We start from the raw sequence: 20,470 nt of genomic DNA, 5'->3' as shown, positions 1-20,470 counted from the left end.
ACCCATGTGAATGGTGAAAAACGATGTGGGCTGGAGAGGCACCTCTGAAATTGATTTCAAAGCACTACAATGTCACAAACATCAAAAGAATCTGTCTCTTCTTGTCTAAAAAGGATAGAATTAGCAGTAACAGTATGGGAGAACCCGCCCTCCCAGGTTCCAGGCAATTGCTAAAAAGGGACTGACAATCATCACCCTTATGGGATTAATAATTCAACAAAAATATATTGAAACCTACTGTAGAACACAGGGAACTCAATGCTCTGTGGTGACCTAAATGAGAAGGAAATCTAAAAAAGAGGGGATATATGTACAGGTATAGCTGACTCACTTTGCTGTTCAGGGTAAACTAACACAATATTGTAAAGCAACTATACTCCAATAAAAAAAACAAATATATATATATATCGAGGTCCTACTTTTACTTCATATTTTTATACTGCTTCGCTGATCATGACGTGCTTCCTCGTAGTCGTTTCACTGCCTTTTAGGGTTTGGGCTCAGACCACACAAAGTATGCCATAGTCGCCAAACTGTGTGCTTTAGTGGCATAACTTGCCATTTCAAATAATTTGCCTTCAGAAAAGAAGATCCTTCAAATTTTGCAACTTGGGATAAAGATGCCTATGACCTTATTCCTTATTCCTACTCTCAACTGGCTTACGATTCATTTTGAAAATAAATCAGAAAATTGGGCACTACATTAAAAAAACCCAACCAACCAAACAAACAAAGCCTCCTTGAAAACAAGAAATTCTGTTAAGAGACATTATTCTTAATCTAATTCTGTAGTCGATGTCTGTTATTTGACCGGGAGCCAGGTGAAAGCTACAACGGGAACTTGGCAGTCTCAGCAATATCGGTTACTAATTGAACGACCTTCCCAAGTAACCTAAGCTTTGTGAATCCGTTTTCTCATTTTCAATCCCGAAACAATAACAACTTTTAAATTCAGGTGTTAGAAAACAAAGTAAAAACAACAACAACAACAAACAAAGGACGAGGTGCACGTGGAAGGCTAACAATCGCTAATGAGAAAGCCCGATATTGATGAAGGAAAAAAGAAAAGCGAGTCTGGAGCGAGATTAAGTAAAACTGTCAAAGAAACCCCAGAGATGGCACCTCCGCCAGCTCCAGCTCTTTCACACAGATGTCAAAAAAAGTCCCTCCATGGCGGACATACTCTCCTTTAATTGAAAAAGGAGTGTTCACGTTGGACGAGTCTTTTTCTTACTAACAGAAAATTCCTTTTCTCTAAACTCTGCTTCCCCACCCAGTCTGCAAACAAGGAGTCAGATTTTCCTCACTGGCTCGGAGGAGCACCGCCGAGCCCAGCGGGCGTCTCAGGACGTGCGGAGCCCACAGCTGGGTGCGGTCGACGGAGGCCCAACTTGCAGCAGTGGTCTGGGCTCAAGCAGCTGCCGCCGCAGAAGCCCCGCCCTCGACAGAACCAGCGGGCACCGCCCCCCATCCGACACGTTCGCACGACTTAGGGCGTGGTTTCCGGCAGCGGAGGCCTGCTTTACGGCCGTCCCTCCCGCGCGCCTTTCTTCCGGGGCGGGACTTCCTGCCCATTATTGATAGGCGCCGGGCTGCAGAGCTGGTGGCAGGATTATACAGAAAGCTCAGTCTGGCTGGCCAGACCTCATGCTCCTTGAAAAGGCACCAAGGAGGAGCTCTTACTCGCCCTCTTTTTTGTTTGTTTTTCTCTCGGCGAGGCCTCGGTTTGCGCGGACGTCTTGGCCTTTTGGCACTACCACCCACCTGAAGCTCTTCCGCTTCCTCTTTGTTCAGGCTCCGCCCCCAGCGTCCTGTGGCCATGACTACCGCCCCGCGGGACTCCCTGGTGTGGAAGCTCGCTGGGCTGCTGCGTGAGTCCGGTGGGTAGACTTCTGGTTGGGCTGGGGCGAGATGGGGTACTTCCTACCTTCCAGAGACACGCCCCGTAAGAGTCGTGGGGTTACAGCTGTTTAGGGTTCCGAGGGTTTGGGTGTCGAAGAATTCATTTCTTTACTTCTCTGGGGTTTGTTCGTTCTGTTGTTCTTTGTCTTTGACAGTCTAGACCTTAGCCATCCTTCGAGGCCAAACTCCAGTGCCACTTCCTTCATGCGTTCTCTGATACTCTCAGAGGGAAGTGATGGTTACTTGGCCGTAAGCCCCTCGAGACCAAGGACTGGTCATAATCCTCGTTCTGTGGCAAAGCACTAAGTTTAGCATAATTAAAAGCACGAGATTTGAAGTCAGACCCACCTGGGTTGGAATCCCAAGTCTTTCAAACTTGACCAAATTGTTTAAGTTTTCTGAGCCTTACTTTTCCTCACCAGCAGAACGACATAATGATTGTACTTATCTTAAAGGTTGCTATGGGGATTAATTTTAATTCACATAAAGCATTTAGAACAACGATTGCATATATAGTAAGTGCTCAAAATTGGTAGTAATTATTATAATTTCTTTCCTCGGAGCCTGGGCACAGTGGAGCCGTAGTCGTTGTTCAGTAATGGATGGCATTAGTTGTGGTAGAACAAGTCCTGGCTTTGAAATCAGATGGACAACTTCCTACCAGCTGTATGATCTCAATCGAGATTCTTCTTTTAAGTCCAATTTCCTTATTTGTAAGAGAGTGTTAGCAGTGCTTCTTAGGAGATTCTGATGACATTTAAATGAAGTAACATATGTCTGGCACATATTACTCAACGTTAGCTGCCTTCCATCACTCTGCACTCCTATTGATGGTATCTGTGGAATCTCTATAGCATTTTTACTTTCTGGCTTGTAGTATTAACTGTGCACATGTCTTATCTCTGCTTGTAGACTGGGAGGCTCTTTGAGGGTGGGGAGAATCCTTGAACCTTGTCTGTATCTCCTCAGTGTTTAGTACATAGAAAATCCTTCATACAAGGTTGTAGGATTTGATAATTCAGCAGAAATCTGACTTGGTTCCAGGGGTTAGGGCTGATGGTGTGTGTGTGTGCGCGTGCACGCGTGCATGTGCAGGGACACAAGTGACTAAAGAGGTAGCAGGAGGGAGAGTGTGGCAATGATGGAATAGATTTGTATCTTGATTGGAGTGGTGGTTACGGGAATCTACATGTAGCAAAATAGCATAGATCTATATATACACATTGTACCAATGCCAATTTCCTGGTTTTGATATTGTACTCCATATAAAATATAACCATTGGGGATTAAATTTTAAAGGTATGAGGGACCTGTCTGTACTATTTCTGCAAAATCCTTCTAGTCAATCCTTATTTTTTCAAAAAACTTTAAAAAAATTCCCTTCGCCTACCTTGTAGTTGTACTTTTTTAGTTGCAGTAATGAATACCAAAGATGCCCTCAAGGATGAGAGTCTCATTGGAGAAAGCAGTTTTAACATGGAGAGCAATAACAATACCTTAGTGCTGTAGAGTGGTTATTTCCATGACATGCATTTTAGTGTTGTTTGAAAGTTTCTGTAAGTGTGCATGTTACTTTTGCAATCAGAAAAAAAATACAGACAAAGCAATCAACTTTAATGTAAAATGAGTGATTATGGGAAAAAGTTCAGCAGTGTTGTGTGTTGAGAAAGCTTCCGGGAGAGAAGGTACGTCTCAAGCTGGGCAGAGTGGAAGGGGGTGTGTCAGAAAATGAGGAAGCTGGGAACCAAGTCGACTGTATTTCCAGCACTGTGAGTAGGCCCGGCTCTTTTGAGCAGAAGGTGAAGGAATATTTAGAAAAGTTGGAGTCTTGTAGCGAAGCAGTCTGCTATATCAGGCTGAAAAGTTAGGAGTTTCTGAAGGTAGAGGGGAGCCGTTGAAGACTTTTGAGCAAGGAAGAGGTAAAAATTTGATCCTGTAGTGGAGGATCGACAGTACGGGTTGGAGTGGGTGTATGCTGGGGTCACAAGTCTTAGAATAAAAGGAAAGAGCCTTTTCTTATGTGCTCCTCCTGTCTGCTCCTCTCCCTGCAGGGGATGCAGTCCTGTCTGGCCGTAGCACCCTGAGCCTGCTCACTGCCGCGCTGCAGCAGCTGAATCACGTATTTGAGCTGCACCTGGGGCCATGGGGCCCTGGCCAGACAGGCTTTGTGGCTCTGCCTTCCCACCCTGCCGACTCTCCCGTCATCCTCCAGCTTCAGTTCCTCTTCGACGTGCTGCAGAAAACACTTTCACTCAAGGTTCTGGGGTGGGAATGGGGTAGGATATACAAAAAGCCCAAAAGAGCAGTGGAGGCGGGGCTGGGGGTACGGCCTAAGTGCACGAAGTCTGCAGGGCCCGGATTCAGATGAGGTGAGAGCTGTGCTTGGCCGTGCTAGGGAAGAGAGGCCAAGGAAACGGACATGTGCTGGACCTCAGTGACCTGAGTGTTTTTTTTTTTGTTTTTTTTTAAGCTGGTCCATGTCCCAGGTCTTGGCCTCCCAGGGCCCATCAAAATCTTTCCATTCAAGTCCCTTCGGCAGCTGGAGGTATGGGGTGTTGGGGGATGTCGGTGCACAAAACCCAGCATGAGCAGCCATTTGGGGCAGAGAAAGAGATGTGGCCTCTTTTGGTGGGGTGTCGGGGGCAGACCTGAGTGTGCTCGTTGTTCTGCAGTGCTGTGCCACCCACTCTCATCCACTTAATGCTGCCCTGAACCATAGGTGGCTTCGTCATCTTTTCCTGCCTCCCTGTTGGGAGGTGGGGATGAGACCTCTGTCTTCTGTGAAGTTCAATCTTCCTCCCTCCCTCCCTTCCCTTGCCCCAGCTCCGAGGTGTCCCCCTCCACTGCCTCCATGGCCTCCGTGCCATCTATTCCCAGCTGGAGACCCTGATTTGCAGCAGGAGCCTCCAGGCATTAGAGGTGAGGAGGGTGAGGGGTGAACGTGGATGCCTTGTCCTGAGAGATGTGGAGGACCAAGCTCTGGGGTTCCCCCTTCTCTGCAGCCTTCCCTGCCTCCTGCCTCCCACCTCCCTCTGGACCCAGTGTCCTTGCTTCTTCTGCTGTGTTCCTGCAGCACTCTGTGCCTGTCCGTATGTTTACAGTCACACCTAGCATATTGTATGCAATATCCTCATGTCTGCCTCCCCGCTCTGCCCACGGTGAACTCCTTGGGGACAGGGCCCTGGGCTTTCTTTAAGTCTTCATCTCCAGACTGAGTTCAGTGTATAAAGAGTGAATGAACGGCCGGCTGATAGAGCGTGGTCTTGGCATGGTAGGGAGGGGAGAGTGGAGGTAACAGCGCCTGCCTGCCTGCGCAGGAGCTCCTTTCAGCCTGCGGTGGGGACCTCTGCTCCGCCCTGCCCTGGCTGGCTCTGCTCTCTGCCGACTTCAGCTACAACACTCTGACTGCCTTGGACAGCTCCCTGGTGAGTGAGCCTCAGAAGGGGCTTTGGGGAGCTGGGGAACGACAGGGATGGGTCCTTAGGGAGGAGGGCCAGTTGGCTGCCTGGGGGCGTCCCATTTTCCACTTCCTTTCCCCATCCTCCCTCAGCGTCTCTTGTCAGCTCTGCGCTTCTTGAACCTGAGCCACAATCAGGTCCAGGACTGTGAGGGTTTCCTGATGGTGAGTAGGAACAGCCTGGCTGGCCCCAGCCACTGGGGCCTCTGATTGTTCCGCTCTGACCCTCTCTCCTGGACTCCTTTTGCTCCCACCTTGCCCTTGCCCTCGCCCCCAGGCCCCTAACCCCCTTGGAGCCACATTCTGGGAGGTGATACTGTTTGGAGGCACAGATTCCAGCATAAGACAAAGCAGTGTTCAAATCTCAACTCCTATCCCTGTGTGATTTGGGACAAATTAGTTAGTCTCTCAATTTTTTTATCTGTAAAGTGCACATCCTAGGAGTATCTACTTTTATTGTATTAAAATGATTGTGAACGGTATCTGATGTTACTTAGCCCAGTGCCTAGCTCAGAAAAGGGTAGCTTTCGTGGTGAGGATGAAGGACACTTCTCCCATGTCTCCCTGTTAGATAAAGCTGGATACTAGTTAAAATGGTAATAAACTATTTGTGATATTTGATTAGTAGTAAAACTATTTTAATCAGTAATAAGCTATTCAGCGTGAACTGAACTCAAGTTTGATTTGTGCATCGGTGGGCGTTCTCAGCGGAGAGTGAGCTAGTGGAAAGGGGGACGATGGGGGCCTTGAGCAGATTCTCTCCTTGACCAAACTCTAGACGAGTTCCTCTGAAGTCAGGGAAGTGGAAATTTACAAAAAGCAGGAAACGGGCATTGGTCTGTGTGAAACCTGTCTGGTCTGCTAACTGGCACTTTTCGAAGTCCCATGGAGGCTGGGAGACCTGGGCCCTATCTTCAGGCGTTGGCTGGAGCAAACTAAGTCCTTCTGGCAGCCTTGAGTTTTTCTGGGCAGCAGTGTAAGGGGACTGGAGTTGTCATTCTGGAGCTATCGGAAACTGGTAGATTTGTGCAAGCCTTAATGTGGAGGGAGGTGGGGGGGATGAAATCATTTGTGCTGACAGTCTTTATAGGCCAAGGTTGAGGCCTAGTTGAGAAGAGGGTTCAGAGGAGCCTGACTAGAGTTTGGTCAAGGAGAGAATCTTCCTCACCCCCACCCGCTCCCAGGACTTGTCTGAGCTCTGCCATCTGGACATCTCCTATAACCATCTGCGTCTGGTGCCGAGAATGGGACCCTCGGGGGCTGCTCTGGGGACCCTGATACTACGAGGCAATGAGCTCCAGAGCCTGCACGGTGAGTGGGGGAGATGGGGCGGCCAGGCTGTAGGGGAGGACAGGGCAGACGTGGAGGGGAACGGCGGCAGTGTGAGACTCAGGGCGGCCTGGGACCCGTGTGCCCCCAGAGCCTCTCATGCGGCCTTCGGGCAGGTCTGAGGTGCCCAGGCTGGCCTTTCTGCTGTGCCCCCCACCCCCTCCACTCTTGCTCACCCGCATGCCCCTCCTCCCCTCTCACCCCTGCCCCAGGCCTGGAGCAGCTGCGGAACCTGCGGCACCTGGATGTGGCCTACAACCTGCTGGAAAGACACAGGGAGCTGTCGCCACTGTGGCTGCTGGCTGAGCTCCGCAAGGTGAGGACCCAGGAGCTAGCTTTGCGCCCCTCCTTCCTTCCCTCCCTCGCCCCCATGCTGAGCCGCTCAGCATCCCTCCTCACACGGGGGTGCCCGAGGCCTGCCTCAGCCTCCTCTTCCTGTCCCCAGCTCTGCCTGGAGGGGAACCCTTTGTGGTTCCACCCTGAGCACCGAGCGGCCACCGCCCGGTGCTTGTCGCCCCGTGCCAGGGACGCTGCTGCTGGGGTGAGTGGTCTTCCCGCGTCTGCTCTGCCTTCCCTTTCCTGCCTAGGCCTCCCCAGCCCCTGCACCCTCTTGCCTTTCCACCCCCATCCCTAGGCTAGGGACCAAGGCCTCGGACCCCCTGCCTATCATGCTGTTCCCCCTCGCCGACCCTGCTGGTGCTTACAGGGCTAGGAGGACCCCCAGCCCTGGCTTGGGGCTCCCCAGGGCGTGTGCTCCCCACCGACACTACCCTCCCCTTTTATCTTCACTCAGTTCCTTCTTGATGGGAAGGCCTTGTCACTGACTGATTTTCAGGTTCGTGTGGTGGGAATGATGGCGGGATCGACTTGGGAGGATGTGAAGGGAGGGCACTGGCTGAGGAAAATAGAGGGCTGTGCAGGAGGGGGCTGCCTGCTCAGCTGCAAGCGGGTCCCGTCTCTCAGCGAGCTCGGGCGGGACAGAGGTGCTCCCTGGCTCCGACCTCTTTCTCCTTCCTGTTGCCCCACGCCAGACCTCCCCATCCTCAGGCCTTGGCCCCATGGCCCCACCTCTGCCCCGGCCGGTGGGGAGTACCACAGAAACCTCCGGCGGCGCTGACTTGAGTGACAGCCCCTCGTCGGGGGGCGTTGTGGTCCAGCCCCCGGTTCGTAAGGTTAAGGTAAACGGTGTCCTAGGCTGCCTCGTGCCCGGGGTTGGGTGCCTCAATGGCGGCTCTGGTTAGCCAATGCACTGGGAGTAAGTAAGGGCTTATCCTTGCCTGTGGGTGTGTATCTTGGGCAGGTTGGGTGTCAGGCCCCTGGCTTTCATAGAATGTGGTCCCTCTACCCAACCTCAGAGCCGAGTCCGTGTGAGGCGGGCGAGTATCTCGGAACCCAGTGATACGGACCCGGAGCCCCGGACTCTGGACCCCTCCCTGGCTGGTGAGTTAGCCCCTCGCCAGCCCCCCGCCCCTGTCCAGCGCGCTCCAGTCTCTGGCTGGGAGGACTTTTAGTTTTGGTGGAGTGGAGCATCGTGAGGGGCCTCGTCGTCCTTCCTCTTTCCTTTTAGTCTGGGGAAGAGAGAAGAGACTGCTCCTGGGCAGCACTTATCAAAGGGTTTTTCAAAGAACACTGTTTTTGTTGGATGTCAGAGGTCAGGTGATGAAAGGATTCCGTGGCCCGATCAGTCTGGGAAAAGCTGTGTTAAACGAGAGTTAAGTAGTTTCTTCAGGATGCCTTAGGACCTTAAATGTGCTGCTCGGTCTGTCCAGTCTCCCAAAGCAGCAGGTGCTGCGTGCTTCTGAGTCGCACGTGACCACGGTGTCCCACAGAAGGCGCTTTGGGCCGTGCTCCTTCTGACCTGGCTCTCCCCCTGCCGTCGCAGCCCCTTTTCCTTCACCCTGAGGGGCACGCTCAGAAGAGGCCGGGGCCGCCGGGGACTGTGGCGGTCTGGGCTCGCTAAGCTGCTCTCCCCCGCCTGCCCAGGGTGGTTTGTGCAGCAGCATCGGGAACTGGAGCTCATGAACAGCTTCCGGGACCGCTTTGGCCGTGACTGGCTGCAGTACAGGAATCACCTGCAGGCCTCCGGGACCCCTGCCCTAGGCACCCTGCGTCCGGGCACACCGAGCCCAGAGACTGTATGCAGCCCTCCGCCCCCTGAGACGGAGTCTGCACAGGAAGAGGCAGAGGAGGTCGGGGTGGAGCCGGAGCCGCAGGAGGAAGAGGAGGGAGGGGAAGAGGAAGAGGAGGAGGAGGAGGGGCAGGAGCCACGCGGAGTGGAGGGTGAGTGCGCGGTGGGCGTGGAGGCTGGGGCCAGTGGTGGGGTGCGTCTGGGAGTTAGGAGACCCCAGGTGCGGGGTGGCTGACCCCTTGGGAATGGACGGCCACCCCACGGGGGGCAGAGTCTTGGCTGCCTGTCTCTCCTTACAGGGTCCCTCTCTTGGTCTCTCCTCAGTGGAGCTCTGCCACCCCATGTTGGTGTGTCCCCTGGAGGGGCCCGAGGGCTTGCGGGGCAGGGAATGCTTTCTCTGGGTCACTGCTGGCCACCTGTTTGAGGTGGAGCTCCAAGCAGCTCGAACCCTGGAACGGCTTGAGCTCCAGAGTCTCGAGGCAGCTGAGATAGAGGCTGAGACCCAGACCCAGAGTGAGCCGGTGCCCGAGGTGAGCGACGGGAGCCGGGCTTCTGGAAGCGGTGCTGGGCTTCTATGGGAGCCGGCTCTGACAGCATGGCGTCGGGCGCCAGGCACTGGGCGGCGTGCTTCCCACACTCTCTCTGAGCTTAGAGCCTCGGAGGGGCGCTGAGCGGGGCAAGGTGGGCCCCAGGCGGCCTGGGAGGCTGGGCTGAGGAGCAGAGCTTCTGGGCTGGAGCATGGCGGTCAGCAAAAGCATTTTGACGGAGTCCAGAGCTTTGTTTTCCTCCACGCTCTCAGTATAACCCTCATCCCTCCGACCCCCTCTTCCTGCGCAGGGCTCAGATCCACGCCCTGGGGGCCCCGTCCTCGTTCTCCGCTTCTCCTACATCTGCCCCGAGCGGCAGTTGCGTCGCTATGTGGTGCTGGAGCCAGATGCCCAGGCCGCTGTCCAGGTGATGGGGCCTGGCGTGGGGCCCAGGAGGCTGCGGGAAGTTGGAAGCCCGAGGGCTGGGGTCCTGCTCACGGCGCTGTTTGGCCTGCCCTGTTTCAGGAGCTGCTGGCTGTGTTGACCCCAGCAGCCACCTTGGGGAAGCATCAGCTTGGGGAGGCGAGGGACCCTCCCGGCGGCAGACTCCAGTGTCTGCGCTGTGGCCACGAGTTCAAGCCAGAGGAGCCCAGGTCGGGACTGGACGGTGAGGAAGGCTGGAGGCCTCTGTTCCGGAAGACAGGTACCAGCCCTGCCCTTGACCTCCCTACCCACGCGCCTCCTGCTGCTTCAGGGAAAATGGTTTTGAGGTGGGAGTGGGCAGGGGGAGCCCTAGGGCAGAAAGGAGCGGGGACCAACTTTTCTGCCTGGAGGAAAAATTAAAACCAAAAAAAGAAAGAAAAGAAATTACATCCTTTTTCCCCCTTTAAAGTCAGGAAATACTGTCTCTGTAACTGCTTAAACATACCCATTAATTTTTCATAACTTGGAGCCTTTCCCTCCTTCTTTTGACTAATATGTCAGAAACTACATAAAACCTCCTGAGCCCCCACTGCAGTGCTGGGTTGTCTTGCCGCTGGGTAGGATGCTGTGGGAGTTGGCTTAGACTGTCCTTCCCTGACTGACCTTGTGAGCTACTTGATACCCAGTAGTGCCTCGTGGCATCTCTTCACATCCTGTTCTCTAAGACGAGAGGTTTTTCCATTATAGACCAGTCAAAAGCCATGTCTTTAAAGACACTGAAGAAGAAAGAAATATGTTTGGTAACACTTGCGTTGAAATGTATGATTTTTTTTTTTTTTTTTTTTTTTTTTTGCGGTACGCGGGCCTCTCACTGCCGTGGCCTCTCCCGCTGCGGAGCACAGGCTCAGCGGCCATGGCTCACAGGCGCAGTCTGCTCCGCGGCATGCGGGATCCTCCCGGACCGGGGCACGAACCCGTGTTCCCTGCATCGGCAGGCGGACTGTCAACCACTGCGCCACCAGGGAAGCCCTCAGGAGAGTTTTGATACAACGTCAAAGGGTCTAGCACGTTCCCAGTGCGTTGTAGCTGCTCAAAGAATGTTTCCTTTCTCATCGCTGATCTGTGTCCTGGAATCTTTACCCGATTCCATTCCGTCGTCCTGACCACCTTCTAAGATAGATACCATCATCATCCCCGTCTCACAGATGAGGCACCAGGCACAGAACGCTTAGGTGGCTTGTCAGAGTTGCTTAGATGACAGCCTTCAAGTAATGGAGCCTGGAATCGGACCCTTATCTGTTGATTTGGGGCTTTCAGACATCAAGTGTATGCCCAGCCCAAGGCTGTGAGAGGGACCCAGAGCAAGGCCTGGCTGAGTTTGGCCCTCTCTGAGACAACCTGAGATGAGAAGGCAGGGTGTGTTGAGGTTGTGGGCCGAGGCTCCGGGCTTGCTCATCCCTCACTGGGGCGGGGAGCGATTGGTCAGCAGCCGCTCCTGCAGAGGGCATCAGGTGGGTTGGGAGTGCCTGGAGCTAGCATGTGAAGCTGGAGATGGGGGAGTGGGGAGGGAGTGCTGTGAGCACAGCAAGGGGGTGTGGTGCTGTGTGTGTGATTCACGGGACTGTGCCCATCCTCCCTCCAGAATCGCCTGCCGTGTGTCCAAACTGTGGCAGTGATCACGTGGTTCTCCTGTCCCCTGGAACCCCCAGTGGGAAACAGAGGCAGGGAGAGCAATCGCCGGCCCCCTCGCAGTCTCCGAGCCCCGTCCATGGCCCTCCTGGCCACAGTGCGTACGGCACCAGGGCCGGCAGTGCCCCATCTCAGGCACCGGCCTCCCGTGACTGCCACAGTTGGAGCCTCAGCCCCCGTGAGTCTAGGAGAACAGAGACGGGGCTGTTTGGGGGAGGGGCACTGGAGCCAGGGTGGCCGGTGCAGGCTGACGGCCCACTGCTTGCCGCCAGCCCCTGAGCGCCGTGGCCTCTGCTCTGTGGACCACCGACTCCGGCTCTTCCTGGACGTTGAGGTGTTCACCGATGCCCAAGAGGAGTTCCAGTGCTGCCTCAAGGTCTGTGCCAGCCTGGCTCTGCCCTGTGGCCCCAACTGACCAGGGTTTCCGCCTGTTTCCACCACAGCAAAGTGTGTCCAGGCGGTTGTGCTGGAGCCTCCAGGTCTGGCTTCTGGTTTAAACTCCGGCAGCTGCTCTCAGTGTGGCTGTGAATATGTTTCTTGGTATTTGAGTCTCCGTTGTCTCCCCTCTACCACGGGGAGGATACTGCCTACCTCACGGGGTGTGGAGCACACGTGAGAGCCGATGTCTGCAGGCTGCCTGGTGCAGCCCCTGGCGCTTAGTAAGTGGGGTCTCCAGCCGTTATTGTATATCCCCCACGCCATCAGACCCTCTCTGTGGAGCTCTGAGCCCTGCAGGACACTAAGGATCTAGAGTACATGGGTCTCGCCCTCCATCTTCTCCTCTGGTGTGAGGAGCAGTCAGTCATGACGCGGTGTGAAGGTGCTGGAATCAGACTCAGGCCGTAGAGGGGCATCTGACCCAGCCTGTGTGGGCCAGGGAAGCGTCCCCTTCCTGTGGTGGTGGCTAAACGAAGTCTTGAAGGATGAGTTACAGAGGAGGGAGGAAAAGAATGTTCTAGGACAAGGAAGCAGCAAATGCATGGAGGCCTGAGAGAGTAGCTAGTGGGGAGAACTGGCTGTGATTGGGACAGCCACAGGGTGGGGGTCCTGAGAGGAGTCTGAACAGGCAGGCAGGGGTCATGCAGGAGCATTGTCTTGTGTCGGCCACGGAGTTTGGACTTGACCCTGAGTCTTGCGGGAGCCACTGCAGGCCTTGGAAGCAGGGGAGCGGCAATTGGTTTTTTGTTTGGGCACAGTTGTTCTGTCAGAGGGTGGATTGGAGGGGGCGAGATGACAGGCAGGGAGACCTGCTGAGAGCCTGCCGTGGGTCTGAGTGCAGGCGGGGCTGTGGGATAGAGAGCAAGGCTGATGGAGAGCCTGGGATGGACGCGCAGGGTCACCGGTAGCTCGGCCCTCAGCCTGGCAGCCGCCTCTCTAGTTCTCTCTGTTTCACATCAACTTACTCTTCCCCTTAGGTGCCAGTGGTGTTGGCAGGGCACCCTGGGGAGTTTCTGTGTCTCGCGGTTGTGTCTGATCATAGGCTCTACGTGTTGAAGGTGACAGGGGAGATCCGGTGAGTGAGCGGGGCCATGGCCAGGGAGGGGTCCGTCCGGGGCCCCCATGCTCTCACTCATTCCTGCCGCTCTGCCCTCACTGTCTCCACAGCGGGCCTCCGGCTGGCTGGCTGCAGCCGACCCTGGCCATTCCCCTGCAGGATCTGAGTAGCATAGAGCTGGGCCTGGCAGGACAGAGCCTGCGGCTGGAGTGGGCGGCCGGGGCAGGTGGCTGTGTCCTGCTGCCCCGAGATGCCAGGCACTGCCGGGCCTTCCTGGAGGAGCTTACGGGTGAGAGAGGGAAGGGGGAGGAGGGAGGGTGGGGTGGGGGCCGAGGGCCACAGCGCCAGCTCTGGTGCCCGCAGCGGAGACAGCCAGGTAACGGGACCCATCCCTCTTGGAAGTTCCGCAGTGCAGAGGATGGGAAGGTGTTGAGAGGTTGGGATGGAGTCTTTGAGGGATCCCTGTCCCTGGCTGGCTCTGTCCAGATGTCTTGCAGTCTCTGCCCCCCACCCGGAGGAGCAGCGTCAGCGCCACGGAGGAGGAGGTGACCCCGAAGCATCGGCTCTGGTGAGTCGATAAGGAGACTGAGGCCAGGCTGAGGCCCAGACGCTGCTCGTGGAGCACAGGCCCTCTCTCCACAAGCCCCTGGTCGGGCCCTGAGCGCCCATGCCTCCTGACCCGGGCCTGGCCTTCTCCCCACTCTACCCTGTCGTGGTACTTCCCATCCCCTGGCTGACTACTCCTTCCTGGGCCTGCCACTTTCTCCCCAGGCCGTTGCTAGAGACAGACCCTTCCTTGGAGCCTCTCCGGTTCTTCTATCTTCGGGCATTCCTGGTTGAAGGTGAGGCCACTGCCCCGGCCCCCCAGCCCCCCAGCGCCTCTCCGTGCCTTTGTAGCAATTCTCAGTGCTGGGATGTGGACTTCCCACCCAAATAACAGCCTTGGTGTTCCCTGCCCCTCTGGGAGGGGCCAGGAGGTGCCCTGGGGCGTCCGTGGCTCAGAGACCTTTGCTTCTGGGCCCAGATCGTCTGGGTCTGCTCCACCTCTTCCTTGTGGTGAAGACGAGAGCTGGTCCTTTCCGACGGGGAGGTGGGGTGGTCAGGCAGGTCCCCTTCGTCTTGGGCCTCAGCGGTCTTGGAGGCTGGAGAGCCCTGGCGTTTGGGAAAGGGGGGCCTTGGCCCCCAGAGGCACAGGCCGCGTTGTGGCTGCCTCAGTGTGGTCACTCCTCTTCTGAGCAGCGCTGGGACGCTGCCCGGGGGGTCTGGGCTCTTCCATGGCCTTTTCCTCCAGGCCTCACCCTGCCTCTTTCCCTCCAGGGCCTTCTACCTGCCCTGTGTCCCTGTTGCTGACTCTGTCCACCCTGTACCTGTTAGAGGAGGACCCTATAGGGTCCCAGGCAGAGGCCCCTCTTCCAGCGGCATCGGGCGAAGCCTCTGAGAAGGCCCCACCCCCCGGGCCAGGTCCTTCAGTGCGTGTCAGGGAGCAGCAGGCACTCAGCAGCCTGAGCTCCGTGCTGCTGTATCGCGTGGCCCCAGAGCACCTGCGGCTGGTCTTCTACGACGAGGTGTGGGAGCGTGTGAGAGGGACAGGGGCAGTGTGTGTGCGTGTGTGTGTGTGCGTGTGTGTGTGTGTGTGTGCGTGTGTGTGTGTGTGTGTCGGGCTGTATGGAACTTACCACGGGCAGTCAAGGTAGGGGGGAACACAGAGGATTAGGGTGCAGGGAACCGGGAGGCTGTCACGGGGGGGTCGGACAGTAGGGAGGGAGGCAGTTGTAGGCAGCAGAAACACCCTGGACTTGAAGCCCAGCCTTGTGTCAGCTGGGAGGCCCTTCGGAAGCACCCGGCTACTTGGAGTTCGTGTCTGCTGGGGCCCGTGTGCCAGCCGTGTAATCTTTCAGCTTCCACGCGAGGAGGTACTACGATTATTAGTCCAGTGACAGTTGAGGACACTGAGGCTTGGGGATGTTAACCAACCTGCCCAGGTCACAAGTGGCAGAGCCAGGACTGAAGCCCAGGCAGTTCCTTGGAATTGACTCCAGAACTGATGATATTCTGGAAACAGGGAGGATTAAAGAAACCAGGTGGTAAATGCGAAAGCCCTTTTGGGGCCTTCAGTCAAGGCTGGTTGGGTTCTGTTTAAAAAACTCAGAGTCAGGATCTTTTATGGGGAGTGACACAGGCTTGGGGATGAGAAGAGGCCATGAACCAGGGAGGGGCAGTGGGTCCTCCTGAGGCCTTCCCTGCCTCCCCTGCTCTGGTGTGGCCCTTGTGAGTCTCACCTCACTACCGGTTGTCTGCCAGGTGTCCCGGCTGGAGAGCTTTTGGGCACTCCATGTTGTGTGTCCGGAGCAGCTGACGGCCCTGCTGGCCTGGATCCGGGAGCCCTGGGAGGAGTTGTTTTCCATCGGACTTCGAACTGTGACCCAAGAGGCTCTAGATCTTGGCCAGTGAGGCTGCCATGCTGGTCCCGCCCCCGGCCTCAGGAGCCACGGCTACAGGTGTTCTCTCTCCAGACTCTGGCTGCGGACTTCTCTGGCCTTTGGGCACTGGTCAGCAAGGCCCCAAATGACCCAAAACTCAGGGGCAGGGTGAGAGGACTGGTCCAGCCTCCAGATGACCTGGCCCGAGGGAACGGGCTGAGTGGTCAGAAGGAGTGTTTCTCCTGCACTTTTTCTCAGGTATCAATAAAGTTGTTTCCATTCCGGATGCCATGGGTGCAGTTGGATGTGTCACTCGTGAGGCCTGCTGTTCCTCTACTACTTCTAACAGAAACTGCCCCGCCCATGGCTCTTCCCCAACGGACAGGCCAAGCAGCCTGTTTGAACTGTGAGACCCCATCTTCCAACCCTGCTTTTTGCCCCCTCTGATGGGATCCAGTAGGACTCCTACCTATGGGCACCAGTCCTCAGCCAGCAGCACCTGTCATGAGGCCTGGTGTGGAAATCACTGCCTAACAAAGAGCTGGGACACTCACATTGTCACTCTCCTGAGTTTCAGCTGGGAACTAACGAGACTCTCAGGCCATTGGCAGTGGGAGCTGAATACGAGTGCGACTGGGTAGCGGGTTCGTGGAGCCGGGCTGTGGAGGGAGGGCAGCCACCTGGTGGTTTCCGTTCCTGCCTTCTTGTCAGTACTGCCTCACTCAGCCCAGGGGCCTGGTTGGGTTGACCCCACTCCTCTCCCTGTGTCTCTGTGGCTGTGGTGATCGGTTCAGGAATTCCCCTGTGGCCCAGCTTGGCCTCTACCAAGGCCCAGTCCTGGCCTTTTGCTGGAGCAGCCGAGAAAGACGCAAGTTTCCCCCAGGAGGGCTGAGAGGACGAGCCTGCAGCTGCTGGCCCTGAGGGGAGGTGGAACCATGCCGAGACAGGGAGGCAGAGCTGAGAGGTGGGGCAAGCAAGGCCAAGTCTGGGTGGTGTCCGTGGAGTCCTTGGGTCCAGAGTGACCGCAGGCAGATAGCCCTGGAATTTTAGGTTATGTGAGCCAAAGGGGAGCCCCTCCTTTTTTCTGTTCGGCTTAAGCTAATTTGAGCCGAATATGAGCCGCTGAAGGGTCCGAACTACATACACCCCTATTCTGACTTGACCCAGCCTGAGTAGGGATCTGTTTCCTGCACCCAAGAATGAACACAAGGGGAGTAGTGGCTCCCATACGTTCGTGTAGAGAGGTCCTGGTAAAAGGGCTTGGGAAGGGAGCGTGGGGATTCCCACGGAGCCCCAGAGCCTGGCTCTGGTTGAGTGTGTGTGTGGTTTTGAGAACTAATGGGTGGGCCTTATTTTGGGAGCAGGTACGTGCCAGGCACTGAGTTCAGTGTTGACAGTCTGCTCCACGCAGGGGTCCTGGGAGGTGGTGGCATCTTGTTACAGGTGAGGAAACTGAGGCCTAGAGGAGGTGGATGATTTGCCCAAGATCTCGTCAGTAAGGAGACCTGATGAGTCCAGGCTAATATAACTTCAAACCTGCGCTGTCAGCAAACCACTGGGCGCACTGCCTGCCCCTTCACTGCAGTGCGTGGGCCTCTGTGCCAGCCCCGCTTAGAGCGGGATCACTGCGCACTTTATCCTGCGCTGGGGCTCTCTGAATAACCGTACACTTGTCTAGGACGGGGAGGCCCAGATGCACCATATTTGAAGTTTTTCTTTCCTCCAGAGTGTGGTGAGATGTTAGGAGAAGTATTAATTCGTGGGTGGTTTTCACCCCTCCCAGCTGACTGGAGAGAACAAGATGCTGGGTCTTGCAGTTTTAAGTGAAAGGGCTAAGCTGTAAGAAGAGATGTGAAAGGGACCTTAACTAGATAAGAGGTCTGGAGCGGGAGAGGGGAGGGTTTTTAGAGAAGAGCATTAGAGGCAGTGTCGGTGCAGCTCCCCTGACGTTGGGGGGCTCTCAGGGCGGCGGGCCCTGTGCCTTGCTCCCTGTTTGGAATTAGGAAGGACAGTGACCTGTCAGATGCTCCCCAGGCCACCGGGGCAGATGGAGATATGGCAGTTGGGAAGGACCTGGAAGAATAGGGCTGGTGAATAAAAGCAAAAATAAATAAATGAGACCTAATTAAACTTAAAAGCTTTTGCACAGCAAAGGGAACCATAAACAAAATGAAAAGACAACTCTCAGAATGGGAGAAAATACTTGCAAACGAAGCAACCAACAAGGGATTAATCTCCAAAATATACAAACGGCTCATGCAGCTCAATATCAAAAAACAAACAACCCAATCCAAAAATGGGCAGAAAATCTAAATAGACATTTCTCCAAAGACATACAGTTGGCCAAAAAGCACATGAAAAGATGCTCAACATCACTAGTTATTAGAGAAATGCAAATCAGAACTACAATGAGGGGCTTCCCTGGTGGCGCAGTGGTTGAGAGTCCGCCTGCCGATTCAGGGGACACGGGTTCGTGCCCCGGTCCGGGAAGATCCCACATGCCGCGGAGCGGCTGGGCCTGTGAGCCGTGGCCGCTGAGCCTGCGCGCCCAGAGCCTGTGCTCCGCAACGGGAGAGGCCACAGCGAGAGGCCCGCGTACAGCAAAAAAAAAAAAAAAAAAACTACAATGAGGTATCACCTCACACTAGTCAGAATGGCCATCATCAAAAAAATGTACAAACAACAAATGCTGGAGAGGGTGTGGAGAAAAGGGAACCCTCCTACACTGTTGGTGGGAATGTAAATTGGTACAGCCACTATGGAGAACAGTATAGAGGGTCCTTAAAAAACTAAAAGTAGCGCTAACATATGATCCAGTAATCCGTCTCCTGGGCATATATCCAGAGAAGACCATGATTCGAAAAGATACAGGCACCCCAATGTTCACTGCAGCTCTATTTACAATAGCCAGGACATGGAAGCAACCTAAATGTCCATCAACAGATGAATGGATAAAGAAGATGTGGAACATATATACAGTGGAATATTACTCAGCCATAAAAAAGAACGAAATAATGCTATTTGCAGCAATATGGATGGACCTAGAGATTGTCATACTGAGTGAAGTAAGTCAGAGGAAGACAAATATCCTACCACTTTAATGTGGAATCTAAAAAAATGGTACAAATGAACTTATTTACAAAACAAAGTCACAGGTGTAGAAAACAAACTTATGATTACCGGGGGGAAAGGGGTGGGGGGGATAAATTGGGCGATTGGGATTGACATATACACACTACTATATGTAAAATAGATAACTAATAAGGACCTGCTGTATAACACAGGGAACTCTACTCAATACTCTGTAATGGCCTATATGGGAAAAGGATCTAAAAAAGAGTGGATATATGTACATGTATCACGGATTCACTTTGCTGTACAGCAGAAAGTAACACAACACTGTAAATCAGCTATACTCCAATAAAAAGTAAAAAAAAAAAAACTGAGCAAGATCAAAAAAAAAAAAAATGAATAGGGCTGGTGACATTTGCTCAGACTTCTCTTGACTGGAGAAGGGAGGTGGCCCAGAAGATCCTGCAGGCCTGCAGTGGGGCCTGGAGATCAGCTGAGAGAGTGCTGCAGGGGTCACTTCAGGAGAGCGGGATAGGCCTGGCCCCCATGTGGGGAAGTGACCAAGTTAGACTTGAATTGATTGAGTTTAAATCACTGATTGGGCTGAGTTTATCAGAATGTTACCAGGCTGACTTTTCTGTCGGTTAGAAATGGGGACTCATCACGAAGATAAAGTTGAGTTTTAGAGGAAAAAGTTCTAGTTTTTTGCACACCTGAATTTGGGAGACCACTATGTTTCTGGAATTCCTATCTGTTACTTTTGGAAAGGTCAACACTGAGTGTTTGGAAGGTGTGGCCCTAGAGGGCAAGGGAAGTGGTTCTTTCACAGTGGTCTAGAGGGTGACTCCCTACCCCTGACTAGAGGCGTTCAACTTAGGGTTCCCCAGGGAGGGATGTGTTCTGATAACTTAGGCCTCACTGTAAAGCTTTGTTTGGGGGAAGTCCAAGGCAGGGGGTGGCTCCTGGGACTGGGGGGTGGGGAGAAGACTTAAATCCTCCTGGGATCTTGTTCCACCCTTGACCCAGCCAGCCCTCTGCAAACCCTGGGCCCCGGCAGGATGGAACCGTGTGGGAAAGAATCAGTGCCACTGGAGGACAGTTAGCCTCAGGCCCTCCTCATGAAGGACTGAAAGTCCCATATCGAGGTCCCTGGATTCCAGGGAGGGAAAAGAACGGCTGGGCCCCAGCGGGGGAGAAGGCGTTAGGGTGTTTAGGGCCACTCTGAGCAGCTGTGCCTTTCCTGACCTCCATGTGGGTCGGCTTTGTTCTTCTCCTGAAGCATGTGCATTACATACTCATTCATAAACCCAGGGAATGGATGCATTTATTCATTCCTTCACTCCACAGAGATTAATAGGACACAGGCTCTATCGCAGAGTCCATTAGAGCATATGTCAGGGCCAAAGGTGTTCCCCAGTGGCTCATAAACTACTCCCTCGAAACAACTACATTCTCTGGGCCAGGACTGCAGGGAGGATGTGGTGGGGCCAGTATTTGAGGCTCCGTTAGAGATTTATAGAGGAACACCCCTAAATACTGATGAAGGTAACAACCTAACAGCTGTGGCTTAGTGAGCCCTTACTGTGTTCCATGCATTGTTCAAAGCATCTAATCTTCTCAAGTGTTTCTCCTGTTCCTCTGGTTGTAAGATACAGAGCCAATAAGCTCAAGAAAAGAACCCTGAGTGTATAGACATGACCCAGACCTGGAAGGCTGGCGCTGAGGCCCCAGAGACAGGTTTTTCCTGTCTCTTGGAGCCAGGTGGTTTCTCTCTCCCATCCCCAGCAGGGCCCAGGTCTGATCTGGCCGGAGAATGGGGAGGAAATTGTGTGAATCTTGGAACTGGCCAGTTGGGAAAAGCTGGCTGGGGTGGAGGTTCTCTCAGCGACAAGCCTCCTTCTGCAGGGGTGGAGGGGCCAAGAAAGGATGGTGCAGAGTTTCAGGAAATAAGTTCACCTACTTCTGTTTTGTGCGGAGCTGGCCTGAATTTTTAATTGAAGCAAATTAAAACTTCCCAAAAATATTAGT

General features: G+C 54.4%; 1 protein-coding gene across 3 annotated transcripts; it reads left to right on the top strand.

Annotated features, from left to right (window-relative positions):
- Positions 1–1,565: 1,565 nt before the first annotated feature.
- STK11IP (serine/threonine kinase 11 interacting protein) lies at positions 1,566–18,529 on the top strand. Of its 3 annotated transcripts, none has more exons than XM_030838687.3 (24): positions 1,566–1,871; positions 3,954–4,159; positions 4,373–4,447; positions 4,726–4,821; positions 5,220–5,327; positions 5,453–5,524; positions 6,544–6,670; positions 6,901–7,004; positions 7,134–7,229; positions 7,482–7,523; positions 7,720–7,866; positions 8,044–8,128; positions 8,672–8,968; positions 9,141–9,346; positions 9,654–9,770; positions 9,869–10,046; positions 11,409–11,633; positions 11,728–11,831; positions 12,871–12,968; positions 13,061–13,239; positions 13,437–13,518; positions 13,722–13,792; positions 14,268–14,515; positions 15,252–18,529. In XM_030838687.3, the coding sequence occupies exons 1-24, from the start codon at positions 1,820–1,822 to the stop codon at positions 15,399–15,401; spliced, it is 3,165 nt and encodes a 1,054-aa protein (XP_030694547.1). In that variant the 5' UTR covers positions 1,566–1,819; the 3' UTR covers positions 15,402–18,529. The 3 variants fall into 3 exon arrangements, 2 of the variants coding, with proteins under 2 accessions (XP_030694547.1, XP_030694479.1); XM_030838619.3 differs by having other exon boundaries at positions 1,793–1,880; XR_004035614.2 differs by lacking the exons at positions 14,268–14,515; positions 15,252–18,529 and having other exon boundaries at positions 1,566–1,880; positions 13,353–13,518; positions 13,722–13,789.
- The last annotated feature ends 1,941 nt before the right edge of the window (positions 18,530–20,470 follow it).

Source organism: Globicephala melas, chromosome 7 (genome assembly GCF_963455315.2).
Source record: "Globicephala melas chromosome 7, mGloMel1.2, whole genome shotgun sequence".
In the NCBI taxonomy this organism is placed as follows: domain Eukaryota; kingdom Metazoa; phylum Chordata; class Mammalia; order Artiodactyla; family Delphinidae; genus Globicephala; species Globicephala melas.
Note: the sequence above shows the minus strand (reverse complement) of the source record. Positions and strands in the feature narration are given on the sequence as shown.

Bases quoted from the DNA above. Each gene is read 5' to 3' on its own strand.
- STK11IP (XM_030838619.3), top strand. From the start codon at position 1,820: ATGACTACCGCCCCGCGGGACTCCCTGGTGTGGAAGCTCGCTGGGCTG. The intron at 1,881-3,953 runs GTGGGTAGACTT...CTCTCCCTGCAG, and splicing joins TGGGCTGCTGCGTGAGTCCG to GGGATGCAGTCCTGTCTGGC. The intron at 7,005-7,133 runs GTGAGGACCCAG...TCCTGTCCCCAG, and splicing joins TGCTGGCTGAGCTCCGCAAG to CTCTGCCTGGAGGGGAACCC.